Here is a 13,310-nt window from a genome sequence, read left to right on the forward strand (position 1 = left end):
ATCTTATGTTTTAGTTTATTGCCTTTCTCTAATGAATTTTTATTTTTTATTAATAAGTTTATTGTTTGATTTAATTCAATTTTAATTAATTTTCCTTACTTGAATAAGATTGATCTATCATAAATTTAGTACTTAGTGAACAATTAGGAGCAAATCTCTTTGGGATATGATTCTGAACTTACTATCTATATTATTTGTTCAACATGTATACTTGCGTGTACTAAATCGACAACACTTAAACCTTTGCCAACACAGTTGAGGTATGTTTTTCTTGGAGACTTTTTTATTCTTCCAGTTATTATTTCTTTTTCTCTCTCTAAAATACAAAAAGACAAGCTTTTGAGGATGCTTAGAGAGTTCAAGAAAGTAATAGGATAGACCATTGCAAATATTAAGGTAATTGGCCCTTCCATATGCATGCATAAGATCCTTCTTGAGGATAGCCACAAGGCCACCATTGAACATCAATGAAGACTCAATCCTATCATGAAAGAAGTGGTCAAGAAAGAAATCATTAAGTGGTTGGATGTTGGAATTATTTATCCAATCTTTAATAACACATGGGTAAGTCCAGTCCAATGTGTACCAAAGAAAAGGGGAATGACTGTGGTCTCTAAAGACAACAATGAACTGATTCCCACAAGAATAGTGATTGGGTGGAAAGTTTGCATGGATTATCACAAGCTTAATAAAGCTACAAAGAAAGATCACTTTCCTTTTCCCTTCATTGATCAAAAGTTGAATAGATTGGCTAGTAAGGATTAGTATTGCATCTTGGATGGTTATTTTAGGTATAATCAAATTGCCATAGCCCATAAAGATCAAGAGAATGCTACCTTTAGATGTCCTTATGGTACTTTTGCATTTAGAAGAATGCCATTTGGATAATGTATTCCCTTTGCCAATTTTCAAAGATGCATGATGGCCATATTCACAGACATGGTGGAACAATGTTTAAAGGTATCTATGGATGATTTTTCTATTTTTGAAAATACTTTTGATGATTATCTCATGAATCTTGCTAGGGTACTCAAGAGATGTAAAGAAACAAATTCAGTGTTGAATTGAGAGAAATGCCACTACATGGTGTAAGAAGGCATTGTTCTTGGGCACAAAATTTCCAATAAAGGTATTTAGGTAAACAAGGCAAAAAATTAAGACTATTGAAAAGCTTCCACATCCAACAAATGTTAAGGAATGAAAAGTTTTCTTGGCCATGTTGGGTTTTATAAAAGATTCATCAAGTATTTTTCAAAAATTTCAAACCACTTTTCAATCTATTAGAAGATGTAACATTCAAATTTGATGATGATTGTCTAATTGCATTTAATGAATTAAAGCAAAGATTGATTTCTGCACCTATCATCATAAGATCAGACTGGACTTTTCTTTTTGAACTAATGTGTGATGTAAATGACTATGCAGTGGGTGTTGTTTTGAGTCAAAGGAAAAACAAAATCTATCATTCAATTTACTATGCTAGCAAGACCTTGAAAGAGGCATAGAAAATTTACATAACAACAGAAGATGAGCTTTTGGCTGTAATTTTTGCTTTAGACAAATTTCGCTTCTATCTAGTTGGAACAAAAGTGATAGTCTATATTGATCATTCAGCAATCAAGTATTTAATTCCTAAAAAGGCTGCTAAGTGAAGGTCGATAAGATGGATTCTTTTGCTATAAGAGTTTGATTTAGAGATTTATGACCAAAAAGAAATAGAAAATCAAGTGGCAAACTACCTATCAAGATTGGAGAATAAAGCTCAAAATAGAGACTCAACCTTAATCATTGAGACTTTTCCTAATGATTAACTTCTTCAAATTAGTAAGAAAACACTTCCTTGGTATGTTGATTTTGTGAATAATCTGGTTAATAATATCCTTGCTCTTAATTTAAATTCTCATCAGAAAAAGAAATTTTTGCATGATATTAAATATTATGTTTGCGATGAGCCTTTCTTGTTTAATCAACACAAAGATTAGATTCTTAGAATGTATGTCCTAGAGGAAGAAATCCAAAGCATACTCCAGCACTACCATTCTTCAGATTATGGAAGAAATTTTGGAGGTGACAAAACTACTACAAAAGTTCTCTAATAAGGTATGTATTGACCTACATTGTTTAAATATGCTCACTATTTTGTTTTACAGTGTGACAAATGTTAGAGAATGGGTAACATATCAAAGAAAGAGATGCATCTCAACAACATGTTTAAAGTAGAGATTTCGATATGAAGGGTATTGACTTCATGGGTCCATTCATACCTTCATACAACAATCAATACATCTTGGTTGTTGTTGATTATGTATCAAAATGGGTTGAAGCAATTACTTTTCCTACCAATGACTCCAAGATGGTGATGAATTTCATGAAGAAAAATATTTTAACTCATTTCAGCACTTCAACAGCAATAATAAGTGATGAGGGTAATCACTTTTGCAACAAATATTTTGATGCACTTCTTACAAAATATGGAGTTAAACACAAGGTTGCAACTACTTACCATCCTCAAATAAGTGGGCAAGCTGAAGTGTCTAATAAAAAGATTAAAAGGATTTTGGAGAAAACTGCATGTCCATCAAGGAAGGAATGATCCAAAAGACTATATGGTGCATTATGGACATATCAAACTGCTTACAAAACTCCAATTCGCATGTCTCTATACAAGTTAGTCTTTGAAAAAGCTTGGCACCTTTCAATGGAGCTCGAGCACAATGCTTATTGGGCCATTAAGAAGTTGAATTTTGATTTGCAAGTAGCTGGTGAAAGGAGGCTTCTACAATTAAATGAACTTGATGAATTTTGACTTTAAGCCTACAAAAATGCCAAAATTTACAAAGAGAAAACAAAGAATTGGCATGACAAGAAAATAGTGGAACATCACTTTGAGTCGGGACAATATGTGTTACTCTACAATTTTCACTTGAAATTGTTTCCAAGCATGCTTAAATCAAGGTGGTCAAGGTCATTCATAATCACGAAAATGTTTCCACGTGGATCAATTGAACTAGTAGAGAAATGGGGTATTACCTTGAAATATTTAAAGACAATATATCAAGATATACAACATATGTATTACCTTATCTTTAATCCATAGAAAAAAACTTTATTTGTCCCAGCATCTATGACATGACAAATTAAGGATTCAAAATGATTTTAAGACCTTTGTTACAAAGTTGACTAAAACTTAACAAATTATGCTTAAGTCCACTAACAAACAAAACATTTTCAATTTGAGAGGAAGAGTTCTTACTAATTGTACCAATACGTTCAATGTGACTTTTTGAGTTGTCTCCAAATATTATGTTACCTCCTTTCTTTGGTCTCAATTCTTTTAATGATTCTTTACTAATGGTCATGTGTCTAGAGCATCCACAATTAAGGTACCATTTTCCATTTTGTTGTGCTTTTGATGTCAAACATTTGTGTTCTTCCTTGTATCCATAAAATGCCATAAGAGAAGAGTTTGTAACCTTATCATCTTGAGAATGATCATCACTTCATGTTGTTATCATTGCCTTTTTCTTGGAATTTATTGAGACTTTCTTCTTACTTGTGTACTCATATTTGGTGTCTTTGGGGGCATATCAAATGATCATTTGAATAATCCACTTTAAGCTCATATCTCTTTAAGTTTTCTATTTCTATAGTTTTTAATCATGAACTCATTGAATTTTTTGGCTAGCATCACAATGTCTTCCTCACTCTCATTATCATTTTTTATGACTCTTTCTTCTTCTTCTTCTAAAGATTTAGAGGTAACATTTTTTTGTTTGACCTTTTCCTTCTTAAACTCTTTTCTTTCACTCTCATGTTTAAGTGTTAACTCATAAGTGAGAAGGGATCCTACAAGTGCTTCGAATTTGAAGTCATTTAGATTTTTAGCTTCTTCTATAGTCGTAACTTTAGGTCTCCAAGTTTTTGGTATGCTATATAAGATCTTTTTCACTACTTGGGCGTTTGGGAAGTCTTTCCGTAGATCTTTCAAACTTCATACAATGTTTGTGAGCCTTTTACACATCTTACTTATTGATTTATTCTCCCTTATCTTAGAAAGTTCATAAACAGGGATACGCAATCCAATTTATGATTCCTTAACTTGGTTAGTTCCTTTATATGTAGTCACTAAAGTATCCTAAATTTGCTTGGCATATTCATACATAGAGACTTTATTATATTCACTAGCACTAAAAGCACTAAGAAGACTATTATATGCCTTATAATTTGTCTGGAGTAGTTTTTTATCTCTATCATTCCACTCATTTTTAAGTTAATCACTAATTTTCTTTTTACCAACTTATATGAAACATTAAAGCCATCTAATATCACATTCCACACATCCAAATCCATAGATTGAATAAACTTTTCCATTCTCTTTCTCCAATAAGGGTAGTTAGTACTTGTAAAGAGATGTGGTTTTTAGATCAATTGCCTTTCACCAAGCATGATTGTCTTAATCTCTATTTTTGTCAATTTAAACTTTTACAAAAGATCTCTCAAAGGTGGTTAGACTTACAAGATTTAAGACCAAGTACTAATACCAAATACTAGTATAGAAGTCTTAATGAATAGTATACCAAAAGAGGGTGAATTGGTATATTAAAAACCACTTTGAAAATCTAGGTATAAAAATGAAAATTTTTTCACCCAAAAATATTTTCTAACATAAAAATCAAGTTTCCAACAATAACTTAATGAGCAAAAAAGTAATATACCAAAGTAAAATATTTTTCCTATATTTATATGATAGCTATGAAAAATAAAAGGAAAATGGTATTTCCTAAGTGTGAAGCAATATATCAATATAAAACTATTTTCCTAAGGCAAATATAGGCAATGAATAATAGTGCGAAAAATTTAAAAAAGAAACAAAGAATTTATAGTGATTTGGCTTTTTTGATACTAATATCCACTGGCCTTTTCGATACCAACATCCACTCCCTTGGTAACCAAGGAATTTCAATTCACCATCAAGGGTTCTTGCTTTTTACTAGAACAAAGTGATAACCCTCACACAATCCTTAAAAGGATTTTTACTTTTTAACGAGATCAAGCGATAACCAACCAACAATGGCTTTTAGAGGCTCAACCATAAACCTTCACACATAGCTTTTTTAGGTTAAGTTAGAACCTTTACAAGATGAGCACAAGGTATAGCAAGAATGCCTTTACAAAAGCTAAATGCTAGAGAATTTAGCTTTAGTATGGTGAGAGAAGAAATATTAGCTCAAATAAAGCAAGTATTCAACTTTGTAGGCTTGGTGGAAGGCTAAAACAATGTTAGAGAGTGAAAATGAGCTTTTGGAGGTTTCTTTATGGTTTGAAGCTTTGGTTCAGGCCTTCTTTTGCTTCCAAATAGCTCAAATGATGTTATTTATAGTTGGGGTGAAATATGGAGTTGTTAAACACAAATTTGAATCAAATCTGACTGTTACTGAAACTTGAGGGTCGACTATGTAACGCCCCATACCACAATATGCTACTTAATCAAGACCTTAAGGGTAATGAGATCAATACAAGTGGGGGAGTAGCAAAGTGCATATGAGGTGCATTCTAATGTATACACATTAAATGAGCTTGATTAAGCATGATACTACTATGAAGGTGGCAGATTTCTTAACAAAATATTAACTTCCTCTCCGTTTTCTTTGCTATAGGCAGACTCCCTAAAGAAAAATGTAAGTTTTCATCCTGTTTGTTGTGATGTAAGAAAATTCTCCCAAGTAAAAGTAAGTTTTCATCTTTTTTCTTTGTTATATTAATAGACAGACCCCACAAGCATAAAGCACATTCACTTTCTTTCTTTTCATTTTTTTCTTTTGCCTCTACCTCATTCATCATGCATTAGCCCACTTATAATTTTCCTTTGATCCATCCATGCATGTATTTCTCTCATTTTCCTTTAAGTCCTTCAACTTTTTTTTATTTTCAATTTAACTTTCCAAACTTTTCTTCTTTTCAATTAGGTCTTTCAACCATTCTTTCGACTTCAATTATCTTGTATATTTCTTCCTTGACCCATGCGCTTGCAAAATATCTAATTTGCATGAATGCGCTTGTGTTTTGATTGTCGGTGAGCATGAATGCTCTTGTGTTTAGATAAATTTTTAGCATTATTATGTTATTTGTGATGCAATGTTATAAGTGACTCTAGGAGTCCGCTCGATGACTCATTCCAGGTGATGAAGTAACACCCTTGAAGGGGAAGTAGAAATACACTAATATTACCATTTGTGGGGGAGTAGAAATACACTAGTGATTCCGAGAGTCCACCCAATGACTCATTCTGAGTGATGAATTAACACCTTGTCTGGGGAGTAGAAAAGTACCAATATTACCCTTGACAATGGAGTAAAAATACATCAATGATTCTGGAAGAGCACTTAATGACTCATTCCAAGTGATGAATTAATATCGTTGGTGGGGAAAGAGAATATGTCAATATTACCCTTAGTGGGGAGTAAAAATACACCAGCGATTTCGAGAGTCCATCCGATGACTCATTTCAAGTGATGAGTTAACACTCTTGACGGGGGAGTAGAAATACGCCAACATTACCCTTGGTGAAGGAGTAGAATTACACTAGTGATTTCAGGAGTTTGCTCAATGAGTGCATTTCAGGTGATGATTTAGACACTTAATGAGCCTTTGTGGTTTCGTTTGATAAGTATATTCCAGATGATGATATACTTTGATGAGTTTGATGAATAGTCATACATACGTGTGTTAACATGGCATATCTTGTGTTATTAAACTAGATGTTAAAATGCTTCTGTTATCTACGTTTATTTTTTGCCCACTCACTAAGTTTATAGAAACTCACCCCAATTTTTGTTACCATGTGCAGATAAATAGGTTGTGGGGGTTCCTGTGTGAGAAGCTAGTGGCTATCTTTGTTTGATAAATCGACATTTTGGCATCTGATAAAGGACCTTAATCCAATGAGTCTACTCTACTGGTCTTGAGTTTGAGTTTGTTGGTGTTTAATGCCAGTTGTCCTTAGTCATTAGTGTTTATGATGGCACTATGATGTAAAGCCCTACGATTTGTGTTATACGAGATTGGACTCACTATGTTAGCCAATATATGGCTTTTGTTCCTTATACTATTATGTACTCTCTTATGGTTATATTGAACTTATGATATGAAATGCACCAATTTGAGTTGAAAATTTTTGGAGGAACTATCAATTGATCTGTTTAGCTTATGTATGGCTTGCTCGAGAATCGTAGGTTTTCCCTGTGAGACTCGTGCACCAATAGTGACTTCCAAGTTAGGTTGTTATAGACGACAATGCTCTTAAAGTCAACTATGTTTTTTAAATTTCTCAAATTAAGGCTCTATAGTTGAGTATAACCTTTATCTGCTCGATGTTTTTCCCAAGTGCATGTCTTTTGCAAATCTAAGCTGCTATAGTCAACTATGCCTTTTTTATAGTCGATTATGTCTATGTAAAGTCAACTCTTCCATGCTTTTAACTTGTTATGGTCTACTATACATGGTCCAAACTCTGATTGTTCAAAACTTGATTGTATTGAGTTATTTGGAATAGGGTCGACTATGGTTTTGTATTCTTTAAGTTTTGCACATTTTTTTGCCTTTGAATTGACTTAAGCTTTTCTAGGACCAATTCTTGGCTTGTGTCTCGAGGTTTCCTTAGCTTTTTGGCACTTTTCTTCAACTATTTCTTCCTTGCCTTGTTTCTACAATCAAATGACAATTCAAAGCATGTTTACTCTTTGTTTTCTTAATTGAATATGCATTATTTGAAAAGCTTTTAAAATGTTTTCTAATGATGCATGGCTTTTCAAACAAATATATAACCTTAGAGGATTAAAAATGTATTTGATACAATTTTAAATACTTGACATTAAGTTCAAGATAATGTGTGATTTTTATCAAATCAAAATATAATGTAACTCAAGGTTAACTCGTTCAAACCTTAACAACTCAAAATCATGGTTTTCCAAAGATATCAAATGAGGAATTTTAGAGTATTAAGGCATCCATAAACTCTCCAATTACATTTATTCCGTTGTTTCTCATATCAAAATTAGGGGTATTACAAAACTATTTCATGCTATACCCAATGTCTATCTTATTGTGCGTCCTTTGTTAGGACCACTTAAGATTTAATGAAAATATAACAATCATCATAGAAGGTAGCCCAATTGATCTCAAGTCTAAGAATCACCTACATAATTGTCACATGAGAATTTAGTTTATAGACACCTAATTCAAAAACAAAATAGAATTCTAAATGTGGATGATGTTCAATGAACTTGTTAATATAATGAGCACTCACATGTTTGTTCAAATATCCCATACTTCAATGTATGAGATCGATACTCACTTCATAAGCGAGGAACACAATAACGTGTAGTTTCTTGGCTTTATCAATGTCCAATCTATAAAACCTTGACTAGATATATTTAGAATAATGCTTTAATGTAATAAGGGATCACACAATTATAAAACTTTATAATTTTCTTTGTAAAGCATATCTTAATCCATGGATTATATCTTATTAGTTACTGATAACAAACATAAAGATAAAGAAAAACCTTTATTAACTAAATTTAATGCTTAAAATAACATAATTTATCTCTATATCAAACCAATTAACTTATAGGTCGCACATAATCAGTATCAAATTAACTTACTCCACTCTCCCAGGCAGCTCCTCATGAATTAGCCACCACCCATTATGGGCACCCCTGATCCGAACACGTTGTAAACCCGTATCAAGCCTTCATTTAAGAATAAGTACAAGATTTGAAATAAGAGAAAAGATTCCAAAAATAAAAATTCTAGCGTTTTATCTTCATTTATGATTTTTGAAGCTTTCTGTATCTTTTATAAGCTTTAGTTTGTAGTTCTAGCACTTCAATCTTGTAACTTGTAATTTACCATCTCTACCATAAGTAATTATAGTGGTAAGAACTTCATGTCGTTCGATTAAGGTCATGATTGCCAAACTTGTATCCAAATTTGTCTCGACATGTCCACCTATTAACGTTAAACATGAAGTAGAGTTATGATCTCAGACTTATTTAAGCAGTGCTTTGTTTTAAAAGAACTATTACAGGATTAATAATGTCCGCATTAACTGGATAAATTAAACAAATAACATGAATCAGGTGGCACAAGAAGCATCACTGCTGCCCCGTCGGAATCTTAAGCTCCAAACAACCTGGACGTTGGTTAAATGCTTTGAGTGAGTTGCTTGACTGCCGAATACAAAATCCAGAAAATAAGCTTATCAGAAATGAGTTCTACCTTTGAAGCCGTGACTGAGAGCGCTTGGTGCTGCACAAAACGAATGCAGAGTTGTTAGCTCATTACAAGTTTAGTTTGAGAAAATCTGAAATTAATGGCCATGACTCTGGTTGGCTTTTCAGGAAAACTTGTAAGCAAATTTTTCAGATTTGTTTGCGCTAATATTGTTGTGCTCAGAAAATTTGATCGTCATTACATATGTAAAATGGCGGAGCTGCATATCTTAGCCAGGTTATATTCGGAACCTGGAAATGGCATCTTATAGTAATGAAAGCGTTTGATATAAGCCAATTTTGTAATGTCTATACCAGGATATGTTTGCTTATGCCATCTATAAAACAAAATTAAGGTTGGAAACCTAAAGAGCATTGCATTGATGGGAAGTTAAGTAACATGCCTCTGTGTGGACTGTGGTTTGCCTGCTTGCTTTGACTCTGGTTGTTCTGTTCCATCACTTGCAATTGGTAAATTCCTTACCTGTACGAGTTACAAAAATAAGCACAAGTTCCTGATAAATACAGATCTAGAATCAAAGCACTGAAGGATGTACTATCACTGAAAAAATACCAGATTCCTGAATTGGAGATTATAAAATGCTTGAATGTATCTCTGTTTTGCTTGTTTCTGATCCTTATTCAGTTGTTTCCAGAAGCTATAGATACACCCCATATTCAATACCTTGTTTGCATAAATTTTCCAGGTGTAGCTGCATACATCGCCAGCAAATATTCAAGAGCAAACTATGACAATGCTTTAATCTCCAAAAGGAGAACGATGAATCTTGCAATCACAAGTAATCAGGCAGCCATGGTTATAATTACCATTCATTTATACGTTTCAAGCCATCTGCTGAAAACTGATTCCAGTGTCCTGGATTCACCTTGCATTTCTCAAAGAAATCAGCAATTTTGTTGCTTGACTCATCCCCATTGGTAGGATTAATGTGGAAACCAGAAACTCCGTCCACAATGATTTCTGCTGGGCCTCCTTGATTGGTTGCAAAGGTGGGCAAACCACAGTTCATTGCCTCAATGACTGTAAGTCCAAATGCTTCATACAAAGCAGGCTGAACAAAAGCTCCCCTTGTATCAGCAATGCAGCGGTAGAGTTCACCATTTCTATTCCTATCACTCTGGGCCGCTATCCATCTGATCTGGCCCTTGAGTAGGTACTTCTCTATTAATGCATGCATCTTCTTTATTTCAGCCACCTCTTCCCTATCTTTCGATTTAGAGGGATCAAAGAAGCCCCCTACTATAACAAGGTTGACCAAGCTTCGCAGCCTCTTGTTTTTCCCATACCATTCAGTTAATCCAGTCAAGTTCTTCACTGTGTCAAGTCTTGCCATTGAGAAGATAATAGGTTTCTTCCTGTCAGCTAGATAACCACTGTTTTTTGAAATCAGCAAGATCAAATGAGATGTTAGATGATCCTGAATCTAAATATTTGGAAGTATTCTATAAACCTGCAACTTACATGTGTTCATCATTATCCACTTTACTGTAAAGGAGTTCTTCAATGACAGGATGAAATTGTCTGAATCGTTTTTCTGTCTCTGTGTATGGGAAGTATACAGATTGGTCAGCCCCAGGAGCAGCGATGTTGAATTTGGGGTGATAAACGTCGATGCCTGAAACGACTCTGCAGAGCCCTGGGAGAGTAAATGCAGCATGGTTCTCATACTGGCCGGGTCTCTCTTTGCTGCAAACACAGCAATTGAATTCTATGTAACAAATGCCTTGTCCTTTTTCTCTTTGGTTTTCCCACTAATTTGTATTTCAATCTCACTATGGTAATAAATGACATCTTAGTCAGAAAAATACAAAAGTAAAGAGACATTTGTCTTCTGTCAAAAAAAGAAAAAGACCTTTCAGCTAATCTGATTTCGAAAGCAGATACATTGACAGATGAGAAACTTTGCAGTCAATATTTGGCAACGTATTAACCACTAATATAATAGGAATCGAAGTATGGCTAATTATCTAACCTTCCTGCAATCTCCTGGTATGTGCTTGTTATAATGAAATCTGTTGCATTCATCGCAATTGTATCAGCTATGAATTGGCATGAAAAATGATACTTTGGATCAAGTTCCTTCCACTTGATGTCTGAGTCTTCATACTTCGTCTTCTCTAAAGCATGCGCAATAGTTGCCTAAGTGAAATATATATTAGAAATTAGCATTTGTAAGTAACTAAATCAGGGAGTGAAAGAAACTTCAGCTATGTAAGCTAATCAAAACCGATACCTGGGTTATCCCAAGTTTGCCAGCTATTAGAGATGCCACTAAATTCCCATCAGTGTAGTTTCCAATTATAAGATCTGGTTTTCCCTCCATTGCATCTTGGATCTTGGATGTAACATCCTAACGATATCCAAAGAAAAGTGAGCAATTAATCTGAACAAATTAATGTCCATTGAGATATGAATGGACGGTATGATTTTATGACTAGTGATCAGCACATGCCTGCGCAAACCTCTCCAGATAGGGATAAATGTCAAAACGTGAAACCCATCGGCGTAGGACTCCACTATCTGTCCTGAAGGGCACCCGCAGGATATGACTGTATTTGGTGCCAATGATTGGTTCCCACTCCTGGTTGCACTTGGTTCCCCGGGCATCAGGTATTAGTCGTGTGACCTGTTATGGTCGAATATTATGATTCAACAAGGGTACTCAAGCTGAACTATCTTGATTAGGAAATAAATGGTTAATTGCATTATCAGAAAACTCACCACGAGTATTTGAGGCTTTATGTTGAGCCCTTGGCATTTGATTCGGAGGAGCAATTCCTCCTCCATGGCCTTCACTTGATCTAAAATGTAAACAACCTGTTTAAATTTTCCCAAAAATGTTAGATTTTATGACCGTTAGAAGTATGAAATATTAGTTTTATGAATAGCTGAATTCAAATTCACACCTGCCCACCAGTGTCCGGCAAGCCAAGGACATCTGACTGGCCAAAATAGCCATGAGGAGAGAATATGACAACCTTGAATACTATCGGAAGTTTGCTAAAAAACTTCTCCAAGCTCTGGGGATCTGGGGCTTGGAGCACTTCTGAGAGTGATCTCATCGTCTCTTGCACTCCTTCGGCAGAATCACCCCAGCCTCTTTCAAAGCCCCATTCCCTGAACCTGAAAGAGAACTTTAGATACAAGCAAGCAGCCATCAAGTATTGTGGAAGAAAAATTGATAGCTTTTTACCTTAGCTCCAGATTTTGGTATGGGGTGTCCCTGGGGAGATCTGAGAGGGAAACTTCGGCTACTATAAGAGCCATCTGAAGCTTTGCTGCTGTGTTAAGTGTCTCATTTATCATTAGTTTCTGTAAAATATTGCAAATTTGCACAAGGTTTGAGAAAATAACAATTCATATTTGTATCGAGACTTATTGTTTACATCATATTTGCGAGAGTTAAAGATCAGGTTAATGTTTGGCACCTCTCCTTGATATTCGAGTGAGAGCAAGTAATCTACAAGAGGTTGTGCATTTTCTATACGCCCACTTAGCTTGGCAGCTACGAACTTTGAAACAAAATTGAGTCCATTTCCAATGGAAGAAGACATGGTTAATTTAGGCATTGAGAAGTCAAACGCTCCAAAATCCACCTCCAAGGCATTTTCATCTTTTGCCCTGTTGCATTAAGCAATGTTATATCTTAATTTACCCTTGAGCTAGCGCCCAGCTTTCAAGAAAAAATAGGACACTGTCTAAGTTTACCGAGAAGCAATAACATTATATACATACCAACTATCATCGGTTATCATCTCTTTGAGTTTCAAATAGTCTGTGGAGGTGACTTGTTTGACGTCCGAGAGGTCAAGGGAGTTGACCTTTACAAATTCCCAGTAGCCAGGAGTTGGTCTTACAGCAAAGGTGACATGAGGGGGAATAACAACCGCTTCCTACGAATCACAAGTGAATATTGTTTCAGCTTTCAAATGCTATGAAATTAAAGAAAAAACTGTGAACGAGAAAGATTATAGGAAGAGATGGATATATATATATATATAGATGTATGCATGACT

At 34.5% G+C, this 13,310-nt stretch overlaps 1 protein-coding gene across 2 annotated transcripts in view; it reads right to left on the bottom strand.

The window, feature by feature from the left end:
• Positions 1-8,847: 8,847 nt before the first annotated feature.
• The window catches only part of LOC110426852 (sucrose synthase 5-like), a 4,823-nt gene continuing 360 nt past the window's right edge, over positions 8,848-13,310 (bottom strand). Inside the window, exons 2-15 of one of the 2 annotated variants that reach the window (XM_021442159.1) lie at positions 13,030-13,187; positions 12,723-12,915; positions 12,488-12,606; positions 12,201-12,411; positions 12,016-12,111; positions 11,747-11,920; positions 11,528-11,644; positions 11,267-11,433; positions 10,756-10,980; positions 10,101-10,667; positions 9,847-9,985; positions 9,677-9,756; positions 9,280-9,309; positions 8,848-9,193 (exon numbers count right to left, since the gene is read on the bottom strand). In XM_021442159.1, the coding sequence (XP_021297834.1) occupies positions 9,178-9,193; positions 9,280-9,309; positions 9,677-9,756; positions 9,847-9,985; positions 10,101-10,667; positions 10,756-10,980; positions 11,267-11,433; positions 11,528-11,644; positions 11,747-11,920; positions 12,016-12,111; positions 12,201-12,411; positions 12,488-12,606; positions 12,723-12,915; positions 13,030-13,187 (2,292 nt within the window). In that variant the 3' untranslated portion in view covers positions 8,848-9,177. Of the gene's footprint in view, positions 9,194-9,279; positions 9,310-9,676; positions 9,757-9,846; positions 9,986-10,100; positions 10,668-10,755; positions 10,981-11,266; positions 11,434-11,527; positions 11,645-11,746; positions 11,921-12,015; positions 12,112-12,200; positions 12,418-12,487; positions 12,607-12,722; positions 12,916-13,029; positions 13,188-13,310 lie in introns of both variants that reach the window. The other variant, XM_021442158.2, reaches the window with a different exon arrangement.

Source organism: Theobroma umbraticum, unplaced genomic scaffold, assembly GCF_002168275.2.
Source record: "Theobroma umbraticum cultivar Fairchild unplaced genomic scaffold, ASM216827v3 scaffold_239.1, whole genome shotgun sequence".
Classification (NCBI taxonomy): Eukaryota; Viridiplantae; Streptophyta; class Magnoliopsida; order Malvales; family Malvaceae; genus Theobroma; species Theobroma umbraticum.